Genomic DNA, 22,965 nt, shown 5'->3' with positions numbered 1-22,965 from the left:
TGTCTTCTTCTACTTCCGATTTCCGCCCAACCCTGACGCTGCTGAGTTAGTTCTCTGCCGCCCCCTGTTGGTGCTTTATTTATTTCCTACTTTAGATAGATGCGGACCCGAACCGTCTTGGATGTGGGGTTTTTAAGGGATGAACAGTGATTATAAAATAAGGACTACGTATCCTCCCACTTTAAAAAATTCAAAATTCATATGTCTGTTCAAAGGCAAGACGTCAGTACTCCGCATTCACAAATGCATTGTCGTGTTATTTATTGACATGTTGGTGAAAACAGGAAAAAACATTCGTGGTGTGACGTAAACGCCAAGGCCCCGCCCCCCCAGCGCGAGGTGACTTTATCATCACACAGTAACGGGGGCGTCGAAGTCAAATCGTCCTGTGTGTGCTCGTGTGCGAAGACCATGTCGTACGTCAAGTTAGTTGCCGCTCTCGCCAAGACAAACCCGGGCAGTGTCAGGACATTATCACGAGTTTCATCCGTAAGATGTCGGTCGACGGTGGCGTCCACCAAGAGCGAGGGCGAGGAGGAGAAGGAGCCGCAGACGCAGCCGCAGCCGAGCGGATGCCCAGTGGTGGAGGCTCAGCCGGTGGAACTCATCAGCCAGAGCAAAAGTGTCCCAAAGACGCTGCTGAGTAAAATCCACATAGACTTCGACAACACCAAAGAAGCCTATGCGAGCAAGAACAACGCAGAGCTGCTGCGCAGTCTCATGGTCTTCAAGTTGTGCACCATTGACCTGCTGGTGGAAAAGAACAAAGAGGTGACATATTTGCTTGTTTTCATATTGTAAAGTTTTCAAAAAAAACTTTAAATGTATTTCTCACCAAACATCATCACAATGTCCTCTTATTCTAATATTAACCATTAAACCAAATATTAAAGGTCCATTGTGTAACCCTGAGTGTCAATATGTTTGCATATATGTGTAATTTCTTTCAAAATAAAAACTTTTTGGCTGCGTTACAGTAAGCCTTTCCAGGCACGTACAGAATGCACTTAACAGAGGTTGCTGTCTTGCCTCAGTCAAGGGTGTGTTTGACATTTTGAACCTGAAGTCAACAAGAACGACCGACATCCTTTAGGCAAAGTCTGTTGTTTCCAGACACACTTTGGAAAAGGATGTGGTTGCTTTGTTACAGGCTGCAGCCTCACCATTAGATGTTATTGTTATTATTGTTGCACACTGGACCTTTAGCCTTCAAAAAGCCCCTTTAAGTTGCTAAAAGGTCTGCAAAATGTCCTCAAAACTGTGGTTCAGAACTAAAATGAGTCCTCAAAACTAAAAACATGTACGCACATGCCATATAAATCTATTTTTGTGTTGCTTTCTGCTCTGTCCTCAGCTGATGGAGTTAAGCAGGAAGTTGCTTGGCCAGTGGATGTTCGACAAGCTGATGAAGATGACTTTCTACGGCCAGTTTGTAGCAGGAGAGGATCACGAATCCATCAAGCCTTTAATTCATAAAAACCAGGCCTTTGGAGTGGGTGCGGTTTTGGACTACAGCGTTGAAGAGGACTTGACACAAGAGGAGGCAGAGAAGAAGGAAATGGAGTAAGTAAATGTTGACAGGACGAGACAGTCACAACAGTGTTCTTTCCTCCACAGAGGTGCGTTAATATCAAACATTGTAATGCCGCGTGTGTGTGTGTGTTCCACACGAGGGGCTGCCCTGTGTTGCGTAACACAACAGCGTCATGTTTCAACGGCGTGGTGTAACTGCATCTCCATGTTTTTGACCCAGCCCCTTCCCCCACCAGAGGTTGTAACAGGAGCAGAGCAAGAAGCAGGGAAGAAAATGTGCATTCAGAACCATTTCAAAGGTTCTCTTGTTGTTGTATAGGTATTAATCTTTAGGTTTTTCTAGGCATGATGTGGTGACAAAATTGGTTTATACCCCTGTAAATAAATAAAAGATCCCACTCTGTTATGATGCAGTGCACTCTAATCTTATCACTGCAGATCTGGCTTCTGTTAAGGCTCTTATCAAACTTACAAGTTCCCCGTGTGTCATTGTTTGTTTTTTGGTGACGCGTCGGGAACTTGGTGTTTTTTTTTGTTTGTTTTATTTACCTCTAATAGAAAAAACAATGCTTGTCCTGTATTGGTTGGCAGGGACAAACCCATCTCCTCTGATTGGCGGAGCTGAGTATTTAGCCGGGGGGGGAAGTGCCTCAGGAGAGGCTGCCAGCCTTTTAAAGTCATGTGTGGAGCTTTGAAAAGGCTGCACATTATACTCCCAGTCGCACACACGCGCACCCCCCAGTGTTATGCAATGCTCCGTCTGCAGACTCACTGAGACTGAGGATTATCTTCAACACAAACAAGCACTTTTGCTTCAAACATTTCTTTTCTTTTCCTTATTAAAATTGTATTATTTTAGTCAACACAATAGACAGTGCCCGTGTAGATAGACTTTCCTGTGTGTGCATTGTGTAACGTCTGTGTGACTTTGTTACTAACCAGTCTGAAAGTGATACTGGAGGTTATCAGTGGCCTGTAACAGTAATCAGTTTGTTGTCTATCTTCTCTGCTCTAATGCTTATTTGTCCTTCCTTTGCAGTTCTTGTGTTTCTGAAGCAGAGAAAGAAAGTCCAGGTCTGTACGTCAATAAACAATTATTTTTTATGTGTAATACATTGAATGTGTTGTGTCAAATAGCTGGTTTGTTTTTGATTTTTTCAACTGCTTTAGAGTGTGTACTGTATGTCAAGTATGAGGATAAGTATGTGTCAGTATGTACCCTTGTGGTCTAGTCTGGATAGCACTGGTTATATCCGGACCACGAGGGGCTTTATAGATGCCCAGTCCAGCTGGTAAAGTGTGAAGGCATTTTGTTTGTGTTACAGGGCTGATTCATGTGACTCATTTACCTACACGTGTTGTCCCCGGGTCTTATTCCCTGAAATCCACAGGGACAGTAAAAGTTAAAAACTGTAGTGTGTGTAGCTTCTAAATATAAACACAAGTTTTACTTTTACTTTCAAGTTCACATGAAGCTCATTTTGAGTCTCAAATCTTCTCTTGCTGTGTTTAGAGGTCATGTTGTCTGCTGACATTATTTGTATTATGGCTGTTCATTGCCAACACAATGAATAATTGATCAAATATGAACGTAGCAATAAACCCACATGCTGTGGCGTAAGGAGGGGGTTGCAAGTCATGCGTTGACAAATCATCAAGAGACGTTTTCCTCTCTCTCTCCAGATGTTCACCAGCGCGAGAGCAAATACAAAGCTCACCGTCAGTTTGGGGACAGGCGTGGTGGGGTTATTAGTGCCCGCACCTACTTCTATGCAGATGAGGCCAAATGTGACACCCAAATGGAGACGTTCATAAAATGCATCAAAGCCTCCGGTAAGGAACATTATATGTTAGCGTTTGATGGTGATTATATAACAACATTAAAAAAAAAAAAACGATCCACCATTTGTTAATCATTTCAGGCGGAGCCTCTGTTGATGGATTTTCGGCCATTAAGCTGACAGCTCTTGGACGCCCGCAGTTCCTTGTAAGTTGAACTATTCAGTATTCACAATTGTTTTGGGGGGGATAATTTGTGTATATTGTTTTATTCTGAGCAGAAAGATGCTTCCAAGTCAGAGTAATGAGGATTGTAATGACCATGTTTTTATGGGTTTGGGTCACTGCCAGTAGATTAGCACTATCATACTGTAGATTCTCATTGAAGGCTGTGTTTGTGATATCAGACTGTAGATTTGTGTAGTTTTCACCTCAACCTTATATTTGTAGGAAAAGCACTTTTTTTTTCAATGAATATAACATTAAATGAATCAGAAATACACTCTATACATTGTTAATGTGGTAAACGACTATTCTCGCTGCAAACGTCTGGTTTTTAATGGAATATTGTACATAGGTGTATAGAGGCTATTGGATGATTAGAAAACTCTTGTGCAATGATGTTAGCACAGCTTTGACGAAAGGGCAAAATTATACTATATTTTCTATTCATTTTGCAACTCTTTTGATGAATAAAAGTGTGACTTTTAACGGAAAACACAACACAAATTGTATAGGTGACCCCAAACTTTTGAACGGTAGTGTATAAACTAAACTCATCTCCGTGTTTGAACAGCTCCAGTTTTCAGAGGTCCTAGTCGCATGGAGACACTTCTTCAACTTTCTCGCAGCTCAACAGGGAAAATCTGAACTGATGCTTTTGGAACAAAAACTGGAACTGGGACAACTCAAGGTGTGTTTGCCTCGACCTGTTTTTAGATTTTTGCCTCCACCGAAGATCGAAAACAGGTTCAGCCAGGCTCGTGCTTAACATTTGACATCCAACATGCACTGAAGTTGCTTTAGGTGTTAACCTTTGTGGCCGTATTTTGTGTTATTTATGTTATTTAATCCTGTTTCTTTTGCAGGAAAGTTTGACTAAGCTTGGTGTTGGAGCCAAGCATGACATTGAGAATTGGTTAACTGGAGAAAAGCTTGGTTTGTCAGGGTAAGCACTCATTGTTACAATAATGACAACAATGTTTTTCAACATACATATATTATTCTTATTATAAATTTGAATTTCCCATGTTTTACACTTACAGAGCAATAGATCTGCTCGACTGGAATAGTTTGATAAACGACACAACAAAAATCTCCAGCCTGCTTATGGTGCCAAACCTTAAGGTGAGTCATGTGAATGTTCAGTGAAGGGGAAGAACCATCTGTTTAATCCTATCATTATAATGATTCTCATGAACAGACGTCCGGGAAATCATTCACATCATTCGACAGTTGATGTCTCATAGATACGGAAGAGGATTATGGCCACACAGGAAAACAATATTTGAGTTCTGACTTAAGAATTCTGACCTTATATTCAGAATTCAGAGTTTTAAAGTCAGAATTTGGAGAATAAAGTCCGAATTTGGAGAATAAAGTCAAAATTCTGAGTTTAAAGTCAGAATTTGGAGAATAAAGTCAGAATTCGGAGAATAAAGTCACATTTCTGAGTTTAAAACTCAGAATTCGAGTATATCGAGTATTTTTGTAAGTATTTTGAGTATGTCCAAGTCCTGAAAAATGTGTTCAGTGTACCCCTAAGTTTATGGCTCTGGGGTTGCGGCTTTTTTTTGTACAAATTACAGATACAATTACTGACAACTATTAACATTAGAAGATTGACATAACATATTCCATGTTAATAACTCCCATTTTGAATATGTTTCTTAACGTAAATATTAGCATTTTAGCTCAATAGCGTCCAGTTCATGTGACCTGAAGACTCCAAATCAGTACAGGACCATAGTACTAGACTGCCTAGTTAGGACACACCTCTTTTTATTTCATTTTAATACCTCCCATATTTTTTAAATACATTTCTTTATGTAAATATTAGCATTTTAGCCAAATATCTTCCAGGTCATGTGACCTAAAGTCTCCAAATAAGTACAGGACCATAGTAGTAGACTGCCTCGTCAGGACACACATCTTTTTATTCCATTTTAATACTTCACATATTAATAAATTTTTTTAATGTAAATATTGGCATTTAAAGGGTAATTTGTTGATGGTCCCTAAATGATAGGGGAAACAACTGCACTGTTTTTTCCTCAGGAATTACAGTTTCAATAGTTCAACGCTCAGGCCCTAATGAGTCAGTGTTTTGTGTGTTGCTCGTGCAGAACGGTCAGCTGGAACCTTTGCTGAAGGTGTTTACAGACGAGGAGGAGAGACAGATGAAGAGGATGCTGCAGAGGGTGGACGTACTCGCCAAGGTGAGAAAAGTCACTTCATGGCATGTAGTGAATGTTGTTTTTTTCTCCGAAATGATTAATACGCTGTGTGTTCCTAGCATGCTGTGGCGAACGGCGTTCGGCTCATGGTGGACGCCGAGCAGACGTACTTCCAGCCAGCGATTAGTCGTCTGACCCTGGAAATGCAGAGGATATTTAACAGAGAGAAGCCAATCATTTTCAACACTTATCAGTGTTATCTGAAGGTTATTAAAGAGCTGATAATTCTGCAAACTCTGCAGTAAAGCACAACGTTGTGTAATAAACTGCCGTTGTTATTGTTCTTTAGGAAGCCTACGACAATGTCACCGTGGATATTGAGCTGGCACGGCGGGAGGGCTGGTACTTTGGTGCCAAACTGGTGCGCGGAGCCTACATGTACCAAGAGAGAGCCAGAGCTCAGGAGATTGGTTACGCAGACCCGATTAATCCAGACTACGAGGCCACAAACAGGATGTATCACAAGTATGTCTCGAATTTATTTATTGTTTGAACCACGTGTGTGTGTGTGTGTGTGTGTGTGTGGGGGGGGGGGGGTCGTCTTGAAGATGTCTAAATAACCACGTGTCTTTGTGTTTGTGCAGGTGTTTGGAGTTCGTGCTGGAGGAGATCGAACACAGCAGGAAAGCGAATGTCATGGTCGCGACTCACAACGAGGATACGGTGAAATTCACCCTCGAGAAGTACGTCTTAACCAAAGATTAACACGAAGGATACTGAAACAAAAAGTCACGAAAAGTTTACCAAAAGCACATGAGGGATTTTCCACAGCTGTGGTGAAGCTCCAGCTCTGGTTACGTAACACTTCTTTAACATGTGTGTGCGTGTCTGTCCGTTTCTGTAGGATGAACGAGATGGGCCTTTCCCCCACTGAGAATAAAGTTTACTTTGGACAGCTGCTGGGCATGTGTGACCAGATCAGCTTCCCATTAGGTATGTGGTGCTCAGCTCTCACTTAGAGCCTCATAATACTAACTAAGACGTGCTGTGATTTGATTCTCCGCTGAAACATACGCTGGGGTCCAAAAGTCGTGGTCTCAGACACACGGACGCAACTCTGTAGTCCATGTGAGCGTCAACTTTGGAATACTGATGTGGCCTGTGACATTAAAATTGATAGGTCCTGTAGATATCTTGGGAACAAACAACTCAAGTCTCTTGGTGTGCTCAACTATTGGTTTCCAAGGAGTTAAGGTTTGTTCAGCCAAAGCATGTGCTGTCAGTCTAAGAGCAAACATATTAAAACTGAACATTTTATTGTTATTTATTTGACAAATAACACTTTTTACCCAAATTTGAGCCGGCTCAGCAAATAAACAATCATAATTAATTCAAGAATGATTTTGATAATTACCAATGCTGTTAATTTAGGGCAGCTGTGGCTTTGGGTGGTGGTCTCATAAATGTGAGAGATGGACACTGCTAACTTCTATGTCGTTCTACTCTTTTTGAACAATATAGCTAATGATATGGCAGCATTGATTTCAGATTAGTGAAAGCTGACCTAATCGTCTGTCCTTTATGGAGATATAAGGGCTACTTTGACCATGCCATATCTTACGTTATCTCTAAATTCCGATTTTACATATCAGCATGACGTGAAACACTTAGAATTCAGCCTTCAGCCTTTTTTTTTTTCCACCCAATTTTGCCTCAGAGCAAAGTTCTTTAAGATCTGCTGCTGTCATGTCATTGTATATACATGGTAATTATTTAGTTTTCTGTGCCCTTTAACCCTTAGTGCTCACACGCAGACGCACCCTTGGTAAATTGCTGTTGGGATAATACGCAACTCCTTATACGGATGTGTTTTATATTATGTGTTGTTGTTTGTTTTTTTTTAAATGGGAGGAGCCATTTTTGTACAGAAATCACAAAATAAACAGTTTTTTTGTTTGTTAGTTTTTTTCAAGCCAAGCGAACTTTGAGCCGTGACATTTAACAAATTGAATTAGATTTTAAAACACTAGAGTACTAGAGTAAAAAAAATTACACTCCCATTCAAAAGTTTGGGGTCACCTATATCATTTTTTTGTGTTTTCCATTAAAAGTCACACTTTTATTCATCAGCAGAGTTGCAAAATGAATAGAAAATATAGTCAAGACATTGACAAGATTAGAAATAATGATTTTTATTTTTAAAATAATAATTTTGCCCTTTGGTCAAAGAACCAGCAAAACTGTTTTCAGTTGTGCTAACATAATTGCACAAGGGTTTTTAAGGGTTTTCTAATAATCCAATAGCCTTCTAACATGATTAGCAAACACAATGTACCATTAGAACACTGGAGAGATGGTTGCTGGAAATGGGCCTCTATACACCTATGTACATATTCCATTAAAAAACAGATGTTTGCAGCTGGGATAGCCGTTTACCACATTAACAATGTATAGAGTGTATTTCTGATTCATTTAATGTTATATTCATTGAAAAAAAAGAGCGTTTCCTTCAAAAATAAGGACTTGACTAAGTGACCCCAAACTTTTGAACGGTAGTGTATATAATTTATAATAATTTAATCAGATTGCAGATTGAAAAAAAAATAGAGAAGACACTCTATATTGTACAATGTATATATATTTTAACATAGTAATGGAAACAAAATCAGCCTAAATCCTCTGTGTTCTAAGGGTTAACTACTACAGTTCCGTTACATCCTTGTTTTAGTAGCCATTCATTCTATCATTCCCTGGAGTGTACACACGGTGGAGATATTTGCCGCTGTTCTCAAATGTCTTTTTTTTTTTTTTTAAATCTCTGTGTTAAAAACAGGTCGGGCCGGTTTCCCCGTCTACAAGTACGTTCCATACGGTCCCGTCAACGAGGTCATTCCTTATCTGTCGCGGCGCGCTCAGGAGAACCGCGGCTTCATGAAGGGGTCGCAGAGAGAGCGCGCCCTGCTGTGGAAGGAGCTGAAGCGCAGGTTGCTGCACGGTCAGATCTTTTACAAGCCTGTCTACTGAGTCACCGCAGGACCACAACAGACCTGCGTCTGTGGTATTTTCTGTAAGCATTCCGCCATCGTAACTGTCGCGCTGTCACCGGGTAACTGCTCTCAGCGGCGTAACGTCTCTCCCTCCTTTGCTTGTTTTTCAAGGGATACTCTTTTTCTCTCTCGCTTTTGGTGGATTTGTATGACTCATATTTGTCTTTCACCAGTATTATTGAAGTGTTAACTGGCTTTTTATAATCCTCTGAGTTAATTCCGCAAGTGCCGCTCATTTTAATGGATCTATGCAAGTGTGTTGGATTCTTCGGGGTCGAAGAATTGCGTCAAGTATATTGTACATAGAAAACCAAATGTGACTTACTTCATGTGCTTTTTAAACAAAAACGAACTTGACACTTTATTTATGTTCACTTTGTTCCGATGTAGCCGTCACATCGAGTGCCTTATGATTTGTTTTTAAAGAAAACAGTCGGTTACTTTTACTATTACTGTACACGTATGTTTGCGTGTTCATTGCGAATATTATATAGTTTGTCATCGAGTTAATCGGCTTTATCAGGCAATGTTTTTTGATTATTGTGCATGGTAGAGAGGCTTGTGTGTATATTTATAAGTTTAAGTCATAAAACTCCATCCATCAAAGCAGTAAAACAGTAAACATAGTAGTAGTGATGGGGAAATATACAATATTATCACTCACTGTGATGAAAAGCACTGATGCACAGTCATGGTAATCGTGAATGGAGGGAAAATATTAATATTTCACATGAGTGGAATAGGGAACTAGATATTTCATCATGACTTATTATAATCTTATTAAATTATGTTTTTTATTTTTCACTGGAGAATATGTGTCCTATCTGCGATATATATCGCACCAACTGTTTTAAGTTTTAAGAATCTAAAACAAAAATCACATTAAAACATATTTTGGTCAGGATTAGTGTGACGGGAATACACAGCAATAATTATATAATCCTCTTTTTGGCTTCCCATACACTCACATATTTATTTATCACATCAACCGCGTGGACTTGATCGCAATCTGTTGAGCAAAAACTGTTCCATAACTTCATATTTTACATATTTCTCTCAAGTCAAACTAAATCAGCTTATTATACACTGGCAGCAAATTAAGAGAACTAATAATATCCAAGAATATGCAGTGATTGCTGCAGCTGTAATTAAGAATTCTGACTTTGAATTCAGAATTCTGAGTTTAAAGTCAGATATTCGGAGTTTAAAGTCAGAATTCTGAGTTCTAAAGTCAAAATTAAGGGAGAATAAAGTCAGAATTCTGAGTTTTAAAGTCACAATTTGGAGAATAAAGTCACATTTCTAAGTTTTTAACTCAGAATTTCGAGTATACTATTTCGTATTTCTCTCAAGTCAAACAAAATTGGCTCATTAAACACTGGCAGCGAATCGAGAGAACTAATAATGTTCCAAAAAACGTGCAGTGATTGCTGCAGCTGTAATTGATATAATTATTAATGAATAAGTATTTCTTTCTTCTTGGAACTTAGCGGAACAGCTGCACTGTTGCATAAGCTGCACGTGTAGGCAAAGTGCCTCTGACTTCACTTAACTGATGTAGAGAAGATGTCTGGACTGATTGTATCGGCAGTTTCGGGTTTCAGTGCCGCTGTGTCGTGACCAAATGAACAGTCTCAGACTTCATTTGAAACTAACGAGAATTGTATCTGCGACCATAAAAAGGGGGAAATATCAAATAGAACAACAGTATGTTTAAATGTATGAGGCCACAATCTTAACTCGACACCACAACGATCAATAATCACATTTAATTTGCAGACGGTGCTCATTAACGAGCGATAACCGGTTTGAGAACCTGTTTTTGTGTTTTTAGTTTTAGTTTGAAGTGAATCTTCTTCACTGATCCACAGGGAGGCTCTGCTCTCCCCCGTAGCAAAAAAATATGACTTTATTCTAAAACGAATCACGTTGTATTGTTCGTCAACTCTCCCTGGCTACACTGTTCATGTGTTGTTTCTGGTTGTATTCATTGCTGTGAAAAGTTGTGACACTTGGAATCTTGATAATTACCTCACACGTGCTCTATTCAAATGTTTCACTGTGTACGTTGTAAAAAAATAAACCTGTTGTTTTATTTAACAATAAAAATGATTGTAAAGAGAAGCCGTCAACTGTGAAGTGATTTTCTTTGGAGTTGTGGAGTTACACACACACATTAATATTACATGACATGACACAATGGAGCAGTGTAGTCTGTTTGGCTGCCTCCGAGTTGGCCAAGATTGTTTTTTTTTTTCCATTGTGTGCAGCTGTGACTACAGCAACCACAGAGTGGATACCTATCACACACTGACATGGAGCTGACCTCCCTCTCCCGGCGTATTCTGGTGCCAGGGACGATAACTGTGCCACACAGACCTCAACCACAGACCATAATAAACAATAAACAACCAACCAGAAAAAAAACAAATGGGCGGAGACCATGTGGACCCTGCTGGGTATGTTTACATGATGATGATGATGACTCCAAGCAAATATTGTCACATTAAAAGTTGATAATGAGTTGTTTTTTTTTCCAGCTGATTTAAGTTGAGCTGTTTACTTTTTTTTTGCACTGTGATTGTGTTCTATTCTTTTCTAATAATATAACATTTATTATGATTATTTGTGTTCTATTACAGGTCTGTTTTGTACACTTCTCCTGAGTTTTGCCATCCAATACTCACCCTTCAGCCAGGTCCAGCCCCATGGGAGGAGATTTCAACTTCTCCACCAGTGAGAGAATGACTTCAGGGAGTTTACAGCCCACAGCGTGTTTGACAATGTTAGTGTTTTTCTTAACTGAAAAGCCTTCGCTCTACTCCAGTCCACTGCTGACGTTTTCATCTGAAGGTGAAGACAGCTCCTTCCATATGATGCACCGTTCCTCCGTTTATTGCTGGATTCACCGTGACCTTTACACAGGTAGGACTCAAATCAAACTCAACTATTTTATCTTCTGTACTTGCTCTAGGAAATATGCACACGGCAGGTTCGCTCATCACTCATAACTGATGGAGCACACAGATGATTATCTGGGTGTTTGGGGACACACCTTTTTCACCGCACGCTACATGATTTTCTCAATAGTGATTATTGACTAATGAAGCATCTATTTCACATCAACAGGGATAAACTTAAAGAAGCTTTTGGGATTTCACTTGATTATTGTGCTGATGCTTGCATCTAAACGTGCTCTCCCATTTCTGCTGTTTGTGTTGAGCAATTTAAGAACCATAAACATGTTTGAAGTGTAAACATGAGGGCCCTGTGTTTGATTCAGCAGTTTTCTGGTGTATCTGTACTCTGTCTTTCTCACTCAACAGTTTATCTCCGGTGTGAAAAACCACAGTGTCAGTAAAGTCAAACAAGTCACTGCATTCAAATTTCTTGACCATATCAGGAGATCAAACCACCTCGAACGTGTTCCTCGTTACACATCTGCTCTCCCATCTCATTTTCAGGCTCCCGTTAGGAGTTCAATCATGTTTGGCTTCAAAGGGATAAAGTGTGCATCTCTAGTCCGAGGCTTGATTCTGTGGCTTTTGTTGGCAAACATCATGCTGGTGCTCTACTGCTTCACGAACCCCATTCAAGGGCAGAATCATGGGAAGATCAGGTAAATGAATATTTATAAACAAAATGTTATTAAGGAAATACTGTAAAACTTTTCTGCAAACCATGGAGCGTGTTTAAATTAAAAAAAATAAAATAAAACTCTGAATGTTACATTTTGTTACACTACCTTTCAAAAGTTTGGGGTCACTTAGAAATGTCCTTATTTTTGAAGGAAAAGCACTTTTTTTCAATGAATATAACATTAAATGAATCAGAAATACACTATACATTGTTAATGTGGTAAACGACTATTCTAGCTGGTTTTATTGGAATATGTACATAGGTGTATAGAGGCCCATTTCCAGCAACCATCTCCAGTGTTCTAATGGTACATTGTGTTTGCTAATCACGTTAGAAGGCTATTGGATGATTTGAAAACCCTTGTGAAATGATGTTAGCACAGCTAAAACAGTTTTGCTGGTTCTTTGACAAAAGGGCAAACTTATTATTTGGAATAAAAATCATTATTTCTAATCTTGTCAATGTCTTGACTACATTTTCTATTCATTTTGCAACTCTTTTGATGAATAAAAGTGTGACTTTTAATGTGAAACACAAAACAAATTGTATAGGTGACCCCAAACTTTTGAATGGTAGTGTATGTCTGTGACATAGCGGAGAACTAAAAGGCCAAACATTGGTGCTTTTAAGTTGTTAGGAGGACGTAGTAGTATTCTACACCTTTAAGGTCTTGATCTTATCTCGGACTCGGTCTCGATCATATCGGATTTTAAATCAAGAGTGGTCAAGACCACTCACATGACAGCGTATACGTTAGTGTATTCACACTTGGCTTGTAACTGAAGGGTTGCCGGTTTGAGTCCCCACCAGATCAAAAAAGGGCTGAGCAAGGAACCCAACCCCCATAGCTCCCTGGGCGATGTCCACTGCTCCTAATTCTAGGAATGATTCTCGTAAAGGACGAGTTAAATGAAGAGATGGAATTTTCCCCTGCTGGACTTATAAAAGACTATTTATCAAAACACACATTACACAAACTAAAGTTAGGGTCATGAAGACAATCATTGTGAAGTTGTGTGTGTTTTTCTTAGCTGTTGTACAAATGAATTGTTTGTAGTTCAGGAACAAACACTCCCTGTAAAAACACACACTGTAAAAAAACGGCAACATCTCAACAAACACATTGACTTACTTCCAATTTGCATGGTGGAGTAGTGGCTTGCACTGTTGCCTTACATTGACAAGGTCTCCTGGGACATATTCATGTTTTTTTTACACTTTTTTGTCAAGATAAAGGCATAAATAAAAATGTTTTGACGTTTTATCTGTCACATCTAGTTGAAAAACCTACCCCAAAAGCTATTAAAGTACTACATGAAATCGTTTTATTTTATTTGAAAGTCGTTTTTCTACACTTTAGAGGTTGGGTATCAACTTGAAAATTGTAGTTCTTTAAATAGAGTATATATGTATTTATGTAACTTTACATTTTATCTTCATTTTAAGGATCAAATAGGTTTTGTGGCTCCAGATTAATTTTATTTGGGTGAAGAGTGGACAAAAATGGCTCTTTTCATTCTAAAGGTTGCCGACCCCTGCACTAGAGAGAGGGATGTTGACTCTTTGAAAACAAAAACAAACATGGTCTTTTCTTAGCCTTAACTAAGTGTTTTTTCCGCTTAAACCAAACCTCATCCACATTCCGTGACATGTTAAATCATAATCGTTATCCGAGCAACACAGCAAAATAAGCAACAGTTTCGGTTCAGGAACACAAACTCTTATCTGTGTTTTGCAGAAAATGTCCGTTGAGAACAAACGATCCCGTGTGGTGACGAGTTTGATTAATGTAATGTTTCCAATAAACCTTTTTTTTTTCCCCCACTAAACTATTAATTTCCAGGAGCTCCAGAGAAGACACATGTCCACTCAGCATGGCCAAGTTATCGAGGAAAAATGTGACTCCACCTTTTCAACGCACCAGAGCCCAGTCAGAGGAGTGCTCCCCTGCAGTCAACGTCATGTTCATGAAGACCCATAAAACTGCCAGCAGCACGATACTCAACATCATGTTCAGATTTGGACAAAAGTACAACCTCAAGTTTGCGTTCCCTGAAAGACGCAATGACTTCTTCTACCCGTCACCGTTCCTGGCCTCTCAGGTGAAGGACTACAGGCCTGGAGACTGTTTCAATATCGTCTGTAACCACATGCGCTTTGACCGGCGAGAAGTCGCCAAGCTTCTGCCTCCGGATGCGGCGTACATCACCATCCTACGTAACCCCGTAGATCTGTTTGAGTCTTCCTTCCATTATTACCACAGAATGGTTCCTCTAACGTGGAGGATCCCAGGAGAGAACAAACTGGTGGAGTTTCTTGACAATCCTCAGACCTTCTACAGCTCAGAGGCTTACAACTCCTTCTATCTTAAAAATCTGCTCTTTTTTGACTTTGGTCTTGATAACAACGTCGAAGGTGACGACCCTCGCGTCATGAGTAATATTCATACCTTATCCAGGTACTTTAATTTGGTGCTCATAGCAGAATACTTTGAGGAGTCTCTAATCCTGCTGAAGGACAAACTCTGCTGGACCATAGACGACATTGTTTATTTTAAACTAAACGCTCGCAAAACCTCGTCCGTATCTCACTTGACTCCCGAGTACAGAGCCAAAGCTTTGGAGTGGAACAAGGCCGACTGGAGGCTCTATCAGCACTTCAATGCCACCTTCTGGGCTAAAGTAGAGACATATGGGGCAGAGAGGATGAAACGAGAGGTGAACGAGCTGAGGAGAAGAAACGCAGAGATGGAATCCATCTGTATCGACGGGGGAAATGCAGTCGAGGCCCAAAACATCCAGGACAGACGTTTCCGGCCCTGGCAGCCTGCTGGAGAGTCGTCCATCCTGGGCTACAACATGAAGACTAATATTAATCCCCAATTCAGGACCATATGTGAGAGAATGCTCACACCTGAAATACAGTACTTATCACACTTGGGCGTAAGTCTGTGGGTGACTCAACTGTGGGGTTGGTTAAAAGACACGGTTTTTACAGTTTTTACTTGAATTGACACATTTACAACGTGATACTTACAGATTACAGTTTGCACGTTTTCTCCTGGCTGTTACTTTATATTTGTAAATATAAAATGAATACCTCTATGAATGCAGTGATTGTGTCACAACCAGGAAGGTCATACCGTAAACTATTCTTAAGATAATGGATCATCTGTTGCATATGAACACTCACATTTTTATTTGTTATTTTATAAAACAATTTGATTGATTAATGGTGATTTTTTTTTAACTGTAGGGATGCAGGATTATAGCGGATATAGAAAACATGAGGTAGCTGATATAACGAGTATGACGATGTGCTCTGTAAATTCAACATATATCGTATCATTATTTATTTTAAATAATATTTTTGTAGAGCAACAGCTGTGAGTCAAATCCTGTGATCCTGTATACCCTGTAAATGTAAAAGTTTTTGTATTTTCATTTTTGTACTAACAGTGATAACAGGGTCAGTGTTAACAAAACCAGCCTGGAGCCTTTCGATGCTCTTCTTACATGTTTCTTTTTGCATTTGCAGCTCCTCAAGATCATGTACAAAGAGTGGGATGAAATTTGTTACAATTTATTAATAATTGATAATATTTTCTTGCATGCGTGTACGTACAGTCACAGTGAACTCCCTTCAGTTTACTTGTTCTGTTGGAAAGAAAAACTACATCACTGTGACAAATGAAGTCATTTTTGCCTGAAAATCTCAAGTGTATCTGGTGAAATAATTTAGTTGAGTAAATATCTGCCACATAGTGGTGTTTGCACTGGAATTTTGATGTGCCTCCCCTTTTTTGAAATGTGCATTTCAGTTCATAAAACACTCAGTTATTATTACCAGATATATCAGCTCTATGAGAAGGATATGATCAGATTTAGTAGATTTATAACATGCAGGAAAACCATACGTGTCCCTACACCGGTTTTGCGGTTTAATGCAATTAATTAGCCAACCAATCTACCCATTTAGGTATGTAGACATGATCAAGAAAACATGCCAAGGTTCCAATTGAAGAACCGGCAAAGGTTATTTGAGTGACTTTGAGCGAGGCATGGCTGTTGGTACCAGATAGGCTGGCCTAAGTATTTCAAAAACTGGTAATCTTCTATAATTACACACAAACATCATTAAGTACTACAAAGAATGGTCCAAAAAAAGAACTGGCAACCTGCCCAGGTTGTACCCCACCTTTCACTCTATGTCAGATGAGATTGGTATCCTCTGTGACCATCATGTGTAGGAAAAAGCAGTAGAAGATGAGCGAGTGAGAGGGTCTAAAAAAAGAGCTTCTCCAGATAGAAGCAGTTATCTGGGCAAAACACCTGTAGCACTGTTGGTGCCAGTGGTGAGAGGTGAATGGCCAGACTGGTTCAAAATGATAACAGAGCAAAGGTAATTTGTTACAATCAAAGTAAGCTGAAGGCCATCTATCATATATCCAAAAGTTACTATATCAGTTACACTTGTACATTTCACTTCTTATCCAAGTAGCTTCTTCAGCTCTGAACATAAGAAGCCTCTTGGATGAACCTCTTTCAGAATCCAGCCGGGTCTCTTCCAAGAGGGTCGAACTCTTCAAGAAATCTACAAGCGCTCCTTCCTTCTTTATGAATTACTATGACCTGTATGACTGAAAATCCTCTCAGACATGTTCCTGTTAACCTGCGTATGTGGCTAACAGACTTATAAAATGAATTAAAGAAGTGAAACATTGTTAGGTATGTAGGACTGTAATACAAGTTTAATTTAAACATTTATAATCTATGAGGAATAAAGACAAAACAACATGATGTGGGGGAAGTGGGGGGTGTGATGGCAAGAACTATTGCTCCATCTTCATGTTGGTCTGGACAGTCAATAAGATCTTGAAGGTCCTCTGGTCGTCGGTGACTCTTGGGCACACTGTCCATGTTGACTGTTGCGAGATTCAGGTGATGAGTCCAGGAAGAATGGCTGATGGAAGTGTGACAATAGTTGCACTTTCGCCTTAGATGACCCCGGGACCGCGTCTTATTCCTCCTCTTGGTTCTCGTAGTTGTGTTTAATGTGTTTCCACAATTTCTACAAGACAACACGCATGTGATTAGGGTTAGATCAATAAACTCACTAAACTGACGAGAGATCAGTTTAGTGTTTAAAGTTCAATTTAGTGCTAGAAGGACTCAGTTGCTATGCTAGGTGGTTAAGCTATCTTAGCTAACACCGCTTCGCCCTCTGCTTGCAAGGTCAGGATAAAACAGGCATTAAAACTACTGCGGAAAGACTCACCCCCCGGTTCAGCTGCTCGAATATCGCGTCGCCCCCTTGATCGAACACTCGTTCGAACAAAACCGCTCCAACCATGATGGTTACGGCGAAAGTAGACGTTCGCCTGAAGAGCAGATTGTAGACAGACTTCACCAGCGCCATGACGATAGATGCGAGTGCGCGTGAGCGGAAGTGGATTAGACGGATATCCGGTTCACGAAGGTTGGTCGTGAAGGAAATAAGTGAAAACGCTTCTAATGTGAGCGACAGAAGCGCAGTTACGTGCATTTTGCGAGCCATTTGCGACGCATGTGAAAGAAACTTTACGATTGAGGACGTCACTGCTCCACTAATGGTTTGAATTCTTTGTTGTTTTCATTTGAGTGATTGTAAACGTGCGCTACCACGTAGCCCTAAGAGACAGATATGTAGGGTGATAATGTTCACTACATAGAAGTCTATATATATATCGAATATATATGTACAAGCGTCAGACCGCCAGTGAGCTTTCTCATTATTTTATTGTTCAAAACGCTGTGTTTACGTACGGGACTGTTTTGGGTTCAACAGGAAGTCATATGAAGGGGTTTTCAAAATAAAAGGCATCTCTTTTATGTAACCAGGAGAGGGCAGCAAACCAACACAGTTAAAACTAATATCAATTATGAATGCGGTTCTCAAATATCAAAACATCGGTTTAGAGATCAGTTCTGTGACACTCAAAACAATGAATTTGATGGTATAATTCACCCAATCAAATGTAAATGTGTTTTGTCGGCTGTATAAATATGACTGCAGTGTCACAGTGGACTCAAGGACACTGTGATGAGAATTTTATACAAAGAAATACTGGACCAGTGAGGACACTCTAAATTGACTGTGGGTCTGAGTGTGAGAGTGGATGGTTGTTTGTCTCTATTTCACCCTGTGTCTGCTGGGATTGGCACTAGTGCCTCCCTCGTGACCCTTATGTGGAGGATAAAGCGGTAGAAGATGGATGGACGTCTGTGAAAGTTCTGGGTCATCCAGGTCATGGACATCTGCTGTGGTTAGCTGTAGCTATAGGAGAGCATACCTCTCATCCAAGAAAGAAATAGATATACATTTAGGTTTAGTTTATCAGCAGAAGTTGAATATACTAATAACAAGTATATTTGTATGTATAGTGTCTTGTACTTTTTGTTTACATGTACTTTATGTTAAGTAGGCAAGTGTCTTGCTTTATGGAGGCTGCGATCTTGTGTTGACCTGTTTCTCGAGCAGCCCAATGGGACACAACCAGAGCGTATATTTAGTGTTATATAGTAGACGTCTGCTTCACAAACGGAAAAGAATGACATTCTTTCTGGTATGCGAAATGCCACTGTAGTTCCCTGGTGTGCTTGGGAAATTGAGGGGTGAGCGGACAAGTTCTTAAGTGCAGCGCTTTTTGGTTTGTCAGAGAACTTATGTGTATGACAAAGTGTAATCCCGGATGCCATAATAAGGCTCTGTACTGCCAGAGCATTTACTGAATGGTTTTGTTTGTGTTTGTGTTCTTTCAGTGGTTTGAAAGGTGACATTGGGATTCGAACACCTAACCTGCACCATGGGGAAGAGATACTACTGTGACTACTGCGACAGGTCCTTTCAGGACAACATGCACAACAGGAAAAAACATCTTTATGGTGTTCAGCATCACAGATCTAAAAAGGCCTGGTTTGACCATTTTAGAGGTAAGACTTGTATATGTGACAACACATATAGTGATCCTATAGCTATAAATACTATTTATTTATGTATGTATATGAATATCACTTTTAAGGATTGCTATTAAAATATTAAGCAGGCTTTTCCTGTTCATTTGACTGGATAATTAAATATGCTTACATTTTAAATATGCCCTCTTGGTTGCCCACTGGTTTACTTTACAGTCATGGATTATATTAACAATATAAACACATTGTCATTGTTCTGTTTACAGACTCTGCAGCAATCCTGTACGATGAGCAAATAAAGAAACCATGCAGGAAGTTTCTCCAGAAAGGTAACAGAGCACTCCGTTCAAATATAAATAACCAGGACACTGTGTGTAACATTCATTATTGTTTCGAAACGTCATTATTATCTGGGCCTTTTCTTTGTCTTTTTAGGAATTTGTGACTTTGGCCCAAACTGCAGGTTTTCTCACATGTCTGAACAGGAGCTGTTGAACTTTAAAAGACATGTGGAAGGTAAGCGGGATAGTTGGACATATTGTCCAGGCAAATTCGATCTAAATAATTGCGTTTTAAATAAATGAATAAATAAATAATAATAATAAATAATCTTTTTTCCCCCCTTGTCTTTCAGACGAGAAACGGCAAAGAGAAGATCCTCTGGACAGACTGATGTCTGGCCGTAGTGTAGAGCAGTGGCTCTCCAGAAGAGAAAAGAAGAAAAGTTCCCTCACGAGCAAAGGGTATGTGTTCTCATTTCCCTTCTTACTTGAGTTATATGACTCATACAGTTATTCCATTTGATCAAAAATTCAACTGTTTTTTTTTTTTTTTTTTGCAGAGATCTGAAAAATAAAGACGACATTGAAGAGGCACAAACAGACAGTGACGTACCTCACCAGTTCCTTTCCATTCCTGACCTTCCTCCATCACTGATGCCTCCTCCTCCGGGCGGATGGAAAGCCAAAGTGAACAATGAATGGGGCTGAGAGACATTCTCTTTTTGATTTAAATCACCATGAAATGGATACGTTACATTTACACGAGGAAGAACGGCACAGATAGAGTTCTATGAAGATGTGGTGTCACATTAATATTTCAAGTTTTTTTCCCTTGACACTAATAAGCTGTTTCCATTCGTCGTTTCAAAAAAAGTGGAACACAATACTTGATTCAAGCAGCTCAATTCAAATGAGTAAATCTTTCCTTTTTTTAAAAAACAAAATAAAAAATAAAATGTGAGGTGCACAGTCTTTCTTGGCAAAAATTCTCTGCATTGGTATTTTGACAGAGTCTGTGTGTCATCCGCTGCTGCACTGATCAGCAGCCTGACAGTGGGACTCCTCTCAGGGGGAAACAGTGGATGTCATGTTCTCCCTGAGGGACTGCAGGACTGTTCAGGAGATGGAAATAATTTATGCTATGTTTAAAATTTGTGCTGCGACAGTGGGGAAATAACTGATTTCAGTCTTGTGCTGCAGACATCTTTTGATATTTGACTACTGCACTAATTGGCCCTTTTAACTTGGTTAATGCACTGATGTACATCATTTTAACAGTTTCTACAGTGTTGACAGCTTCATTGTTATTCAAATGCCATCTGTTGGATATAAACTATGTCAGACCCTGCAGATCTCGTGTGTAAAGGATGATTTAATGTAGCTACTGGTGTTTTTCTCCATGATGGAGCAATAGCAGCTATGTGTGGGTCCCAGTTTCTGTCTGTTGGTGTGTTAATGTATCAGTAATACTCACACACGGACAAGTGTAACGTCGAATAAAGACATTTTTTTTTGCAATTTATGACACCAGGAAAGAAATAGTATGCACTACCTTTCAAAAGTTTGGGGCCACTTAGAAATGTCCTTATTTTTTAAGGAAAAACACTTTTTTCAATGAATATCACATTAAATGAATCAGAAATACACTCTTTACATTGTTAATGTGGTAAACGACTATTCTAGCTGCAAAGCTAATAGCGTTAGAAGGCTATTGGATTATTAGAAAACCCTTGTGCAGTTATGTTAGCACAGCTGAAAACAGTTTTGCTGGTTCTTTGACGATATGGCAAAATTATTATTTTGAATAAAAATCATTATTTCTAATCTTGTCAATGTCTTTGACTATATTTTCTCTTCATTTTGCAACTCTTTTGATGAATAAAATTGTATAGGTGACCCCAAACTTTTAAACGGTAGTGTATCCAAAGTAAAAAACACTTAAGTGAGAACTAAATTTCAACATTATTCTCAATAATAACAATAATACAATAATTCTACATACATAACCTCCAATTAAAGGAGGCAACGACAATCTCCCCTTTTCAGCTTCTAAGTAGTGACCCTGTGGATTCTCTGCATGGCTCACATTTAGTCATCCTTCTCTGCTTTGGTCATTTGTAAAAGTCAGAGTCGACCAATACTCATTAGGTTTGTTCAGATACGTTCAGTCATGCCGAGTACTTTGGCCCTTTTAAATCTTTTTTTTAAAAGGGCTAAAGTGTAAGTTGTTTCTTTGATCCGACCACATTATCTCAAGTGGCTGAAATTGTGATTGTACTGTGCAGAAACGAATCTCGTCCAATTTCCATGCAAAATTCCCTCCAGTATTTAGCGTTTTTGTTTTTTAATGAATTGCTTTATTTGTTTGCTTTTCATTCTCCTCCTGCAGCTGGGCTGCTATCACCGTGATCCAATTTGTCGGCTGCTATTATAGGCACCTCCGTTATTTGTTTTAAGAGTTTTATACTTTTATTAGGGAAACTCGAGCAAGCAGAACGACAGCAAAACCAGTTCTAAAACCACTTTAAAACTCAAAAATCCAAGCAGTAACCGAGCAACCAAGCGGTCACGGCAATTAACTGGAATCAAATAACAGCGGAGTGAAACCTCACTGCTGAAAATATTGCTACATAATGTTTATTTCACAGTTAACACAGAAAGTACTGCATCTACAGCTGCATGACACGTTATTCATGAACACATTCAGAGTTTTTCCCCCTCTTTTACATGCACACAAAATAGGCTGTGAAATTACTTCTGAGCATCATTTCAAAAAGCTTAAAACAATTCCAGTGCTACACTATTTCCCCTGTTTCATCATACAAATTAAAGCCAGTAGCTTCAGCTCGCGTGGAAGACGACAATCATTTTGCTGCAGAAGCAGCGACATCTGCTCAAAAACCCGTTAATATTTGTCACAATTGAGGGTTTTATTGGACAGATTTTCCACCTCTCTCTATGCCTTAAAATAATAAAGGCACAAAACAGAAAGAAATATCATCATTTGAAATCAAATTAGAGCAACAATTAAGACAACATCAACAAAGTTTACATGAGTCCACTCGTTAAAAACATTGCAAACGCAGAAAAGGACACAATATTTTTCTAACAGGTCATCAGACGAACTTTTCACACAATTAATATAATACTTTATAGTTTCATAGCACAAAACCCATACCTTATTATGGGATATGTTCACATGGAGTGGGAATGGGATTTCATATGTAGTTCATACACAAAACAGCGAGTGAGAGTTTATTGCCACTTTCTCAAACTTTTCCTCTTGAGGTCCAGCTTTTTTTTTTTTAAACGAACGCGAGGATGAAAAGACGTACAA

At 39.3% G+C, this 22,965-nt stretch overlaps 4 protein-coding genes across 4 annotated transcripts; 3 read left to right on the top strand and 1 right to left on the bottom strand.

The window, feature by feature from the left end:
- Positions 1 to 393: 393 nt before the first annotated feature.
- Positions 394 to 10,078, top strand: prodha (proline dehydrogenase (oxidase) 1a). Its single transcript, XM_083902432.1, has 14 exons — positions 394 to 771; positions 1,355 to 1,563; positions 2,573 to 2,607; positions 3,217 to 3,366; positions 3,456 to 3,520; positions 4,109 to 4,225; positions 4,401 to 4,480; positions 4,578 to 4,659; positions 5,658 to 5,750; positions 5,828 to 5,974; positions 6,058 to 6,233; positions 6,353 to 6,451; positions 6,613 to 6,701; positions 8,542 to 10,078. The coding sequence occupies exons 1-14, from the start codon at positions 412 to 414 to the stop codon at positions 8,730 to 8,732; spliced, it is 1,893 nt and encodes a 630-aa protein (XP_083758558.1). The 5' UTR covers positions 394 to 411; the 3' UTR covers positions 8,733 to 10,078.
- A 2,162-nt stretch (positions 10,079 to 12,240) lies between these two features.
- On the top strand, positions 12,241 to 15,402 carry gal3st1b (galactose-3-O-sulfotransferase 1b; the record flags this gene model as incomplete). Its single annotated transcript, XM_083902326.1, has 2 exons — positions 12,241 to 12,374; positions 14,238 to 15,402. The coding sequence occupies 2 exons, from the start codon at positions 12,241 to 12,243 to the stop codon at positions 15,400 to 15,402; spliced, it is 1,299 nt and encodes a 432-aa protein (XP_083758452.1).
- Positions 15,403 to 17,120: 1,718 nt separating this feature from the next.
- uqcr10 (ubiquinol-cytochrome c reductase, complex III subunit X) lies at positions 17,121 to 17,813 on the bottom strand. The gene is made up of 2 exons (XM_083902702.1): positions 17,672 to 17,813; positions 17,121 to 17,464 (listed from the first exon to the last, which is right to left on the bottom strand). Exons 1-2 carry the CDS (start codon positions 17,810 to 17,812, stop codon positions 17,414 to 17,416), a joined length of 192 nt encoding a protein of 63 aa, XP_083758828.1. The 5' UTR covers position 17,813; the 3' UTR covers positions 17,121 to 17,413.
- A 58-nt stretch (positions 17,814 to 17,871) lies between these two features.
- Positions 17,872 to 20,976, top strand: zmat5 (zinc finger, matrin-type 5). The gene is made up of 6 exons (XM_083902261.1): positions 17,872 to 18,005; positions 19,195 to 19,365; positions 19,614 to 19,676; positions 19,783 to 19,863; positions 19,982 to 20,090; positions 20,189 to 20,976. The coding sequence occupies exons 2-6, from the start codon at positions 19,239 to 19,241 to the stop codon at positions 20,334 to 20,336; spliced, it is 528 nt and encodes a 175-aa protein (XP_083758387.1). The 5' UTR covers positions 17,872 to 18,005; positions 19,195 to 19,238; the 3' UTR covers positions 20,337 to 20,976.
- The last annotated feature ends 1,989 nt before the right edge of the window (positions 20,977 to 22,965 follow it).

This window comes from Microchirus variegatus (assembly GCF_963457635.1).
Source record: "Microchirus variegatus genome assembly, chromosome: 16".
Lineage (NCBI taxonomy): Eukaryota > Metazoa > Chordata > Actinopteri > Pleuronectiformes > Soleidae > Microchirus > Microchirus variegatus.
Note: the sequence above shows the minus strand (reverse complement) of the source record. Positions and strands in the feature narration are given on the sequence as shown.